At 40.1% G+C, this 3,452-nt stretch overlaps 1 protein-coding gene across 1 annotated transcript; it reads left to right on the plus strand.

The window, feature by feature from the left end:
* Positions 1 to 465: 465 nt before the first annotated feature.
* Positions 466 to 1,389, plus strand: LOC138674753 (olfactory receptor 5G3-like). The gene has a single exon (XM_069762569.1). The coding sequence runs from the start codon at positions 466 to 468 to the stop codon at positions 1,387 to 1,389; it is 924 nt and encodes a 307-aa protein (XP_069618670.1).
* Positions 1,390 to 3,452: the final 2,063 nt, after the last annotated feature.

Here is a 3,452-nt window from a genome sequence, read left to right on the forward strand (position 1 = left end):
CCTGAACCCAATCGAGATGGTTTGGGGTGAGCTGGACCGCAGAGTGAAGGTAAAAGGGCCAACAAGTGCTAAGCATCTCTGGGAATTCCTTCAAGATTGTTGGAAGACCATTTCCGGTGACTACCTCTTGAAGTTCATCTAGAGAATGCCAAGAGTGTGGAAAGCAAAGGTGGCTACTATGAAGAACCTAGAATATAAGACATATTTTCAGATGTTTCACACTTTTTTGTTAAGTATATAATTCCACATGTATCAATTCATAGTTTTGATGCCTTCAGTGTGAATTTACAATTTTCATAGTCATGAAAATACAGCAAAATCTTTAAATGAGAAAGTGTGTCCAAACTTTAGTTCTGTACTGTAGATTATTATGATCTTTCAATGCTTTCATTATTTACATAATTAACTTTCTTTCAAGAAAGAGACTTCAATCAGTTTCTCTTGTTTTCAGTATATTCACTGAAAATGTGTGACGTCAACCAGACTGAAGTCACAGAGTTCCTGATCCTTGGATTTACAGGTCTATATAAATACAAATTTCTACTCTTCATCCTTTTCTTCTTCTCTTACCTCATAATACTGGGTGGAAACCTCCTTATTATAGTGTTGGTGTCCACCAATCACAATCTCAATTTCCCAATGTTCTACTTTCTCAAACATCTAGCTGTAGCCGACATCCTTTCCACTACGACCATTATGCCCATGATGTTAAATATAATTCTATATGACATGAAGGAGGTGCCAGTGAGGAGCTGCATCTTCCAGTATCATATGATATTCATGTTTGGTTTTAGCCAGATTAATCTGCTCACTATAATGTCTTATGATCGGTACTTGGCCATTTGCAGCCCGATGCACTACAATTCCATAATGCAGCCTCATGTTTGCTTCAAGATGGTTCTTGGCGCCTGGATTTTTAACTTTGTCTTTAACGTTGAGATTATTTTTGTTTGGCAGTTCGAGTTTTGTGGTAACAATGAAATAGATCACTTCTTCTGTGACTTCAGGATACTTCTTGAATTGACTACCTCCGACACTTACCTCTTGACTTTGGTTGACTCTGTAGCAGCCATCATTGGCGGTGTCATACCTTTTGCTTTCATTCTTATCAGCTATTTGAGTATTTTCTTCATCATAATGACCCTTTCATCCACCAGTGGCTTGTCAAAAGCCTTCTCCACATGTGGCTCCCATCTCACCACTGTGTGCATCTACTATGGAACTCTCTTCATTATTTACATTCCAACATCCAGTGATAGATCATTGAGCACAAACAAGTTTTTACATCTCCTGTACATTGTGGTGTCTCCAATGATGAATCCCATCATTTACAGTCTGAGGAATCAGGAGATCAGGAGAGCTCTTCAACAAATGTTCAGAAAATGTTAAGGATATACTTAAATGCAGCAGACATATTTATGAGACTATCTTAGCTGATTACTGTATTTCCAGATGGGGAAAGGGAGGAACTATAAATTTGTCTTCTGGATTTTCGTGACAGAATATTCACAATAAATCATGAATGAGAGGATTCAACGACAACATTTTTTTCAGTACTTTTCATATTTTCTTTTTTTTTTTAACACAATTCCTCTATAAAAAAAATATATATTTTCTTTTAGATCTATGACATCACAAAAAAATATATTAAGATGATAAAATCTGATGGGAAGAGGAGTGCTTCTTTAACCTTGTTCATTGCTACATAAGTGAACAGTATTTATTGAAACTATAGATTGTTACATACCTCAAGATATCAAAGAATAGAACATTAGAGTTGGAGAGGACCTCCATGATCATTGTGTCCAACCCCCTGTTCAATGCAGGAATCACTAAACCATCTCTGTTCAGCCTCTGCTTGAAGACTTCCATTTCAGGAGAACTCACCACCTCTTATGGCAGCCTGTTCCACTGACTGATCACCCTCACTGTCAAAATGTTTTGTTTCTAATATCTGAACTGTATCTTCTCCCTCTCAGTTTCATTCCATTGATTCTCCAGTTTATGTGTGCAAATTAGAATACTGATGATCCCTCTACACTGTGACAGCCCTTCAGATATTTGTAGACAGCTGTTAAGTCTCTTATTAGCCTTCTTTTGTGCATACTAAACATTCCCAGATCCTTTAACCATTCCTCGTAGGACATACTTTGCAGACCACTCACCATCCTGGTAGCTCTTTTCTGAACAGACTCCAGTTTTTCAATATCTTTTTTAAAATGTGGTGCCCAGAACTGGACACAGTATTCTAGATGAGATCTGACCAAGGAGGAATAGAGGGGGGTAATTACTTCATATTATCTAGACTTTATGTGTCTGTTAATACATCCTAGAACTGTGTTTTTTGTTTTGCTGCTGCATCACACTGTTGACTCATGTGCAGTCTGTGATCTATTAGTATACCCAAGTCTTTTTCACACGTGCTGTTGCTTTGTTCTATTCCTCCAATTTAATAGATATAATTTTCATTTTTCTTGCATAGATGTAGAATCTTGCATTTCTCCTCTTATATGCCATTGCTGCCCATTATTCATGCTTATCTAGATCCTTCTGAATAATAAAGTTATAATAAGCTTTTATACTAATGGAAGCCACATTTTCTATAGTGTCACAAGTTCAGTGTTTTATGCAGTTGAAACTGACATTTACTATTATAGGTGGGTCTTCCTATTACGTACAGATCTGAAATAGTTGAAAATCTAATCAATGAATGGATTAACTGCCCTGATCAGGGTTTTCTTCATTCCCGCTCTCTCTGTAATGCACAAGCCATGGCAGGAAGAGAATTGTGTGTTACAAACACCTGACAGCTTGATCAAATGAGTGTACTGACATGGGGTGTGGCCTGGCTGTACAAGAGAACAGTCGCACTGGCAAAGAGCTCCTGCACTTAACAAGAATTTATTAAGATTATTGCCCCATCTGCGACATTCTAACTCCCTGAGTGGATCTACCCACGATAACCAACCCGTGGAGAAGCCGTGCAAAGATGGCTACTGAGAGGTATTGCCCGCTACATACCCGGCCACAATTCCCAATCCTTCTCACCACTCGCTGGAATCGGCTCCCCGCCAACACTATAGGCACTGGTGAAGCAGCCACTCTGACACTTCGCATCTGCGGTGTGAGGCCATCTCCATTATCTGTCCGGCACATGCATGAGGAATGCCCAGGCAAGGATGTAGGATCACTGACAGGTGCGGTGCAGGCTCCGGTGATCCATTCACTTTGGTGCCCCGTGTATCACATAGCCTGGCGGAGGTCCTCTATATAGTTAATTTCTGCGGGTGAGATGCAACAGCACCGGCGGTTTTCCCGCCAATACTGGCGCCTTATTTAACCCTCGCCTAGCTGCAGGTGACACACCTGCTCTCGGCACTGGTGAGGAAGCAGCCTTCTACTGCTGCCCCATACCCTGATCCACTGGGCACAAAAGCTCTCATATCTGACAA

This window comes from Ranitomeya imitator, chromosome 4, assembly GCF_032444005.1.
Source record: "Ranitomeya imitator isolate aRanImi1 chromosome 4, aRanImi1.pri, whole genome shotgun sequence".
NCBI lineage: Eukaryota > Metazoa > Chordata > Amphibia > Anura > Dendrobatidae > Ranitomeya > Ranitomeya imitator.

Bases quoted from the DNA above. Each gene is read 5' to 3' on its own strand.
- LOC138674753 (XM_069762569.1), top strand. From the start codon at position 466: ATGTGTGACGTCAACCAGACTGAAGTCACAGAGTTCCTGATCCTTGGA.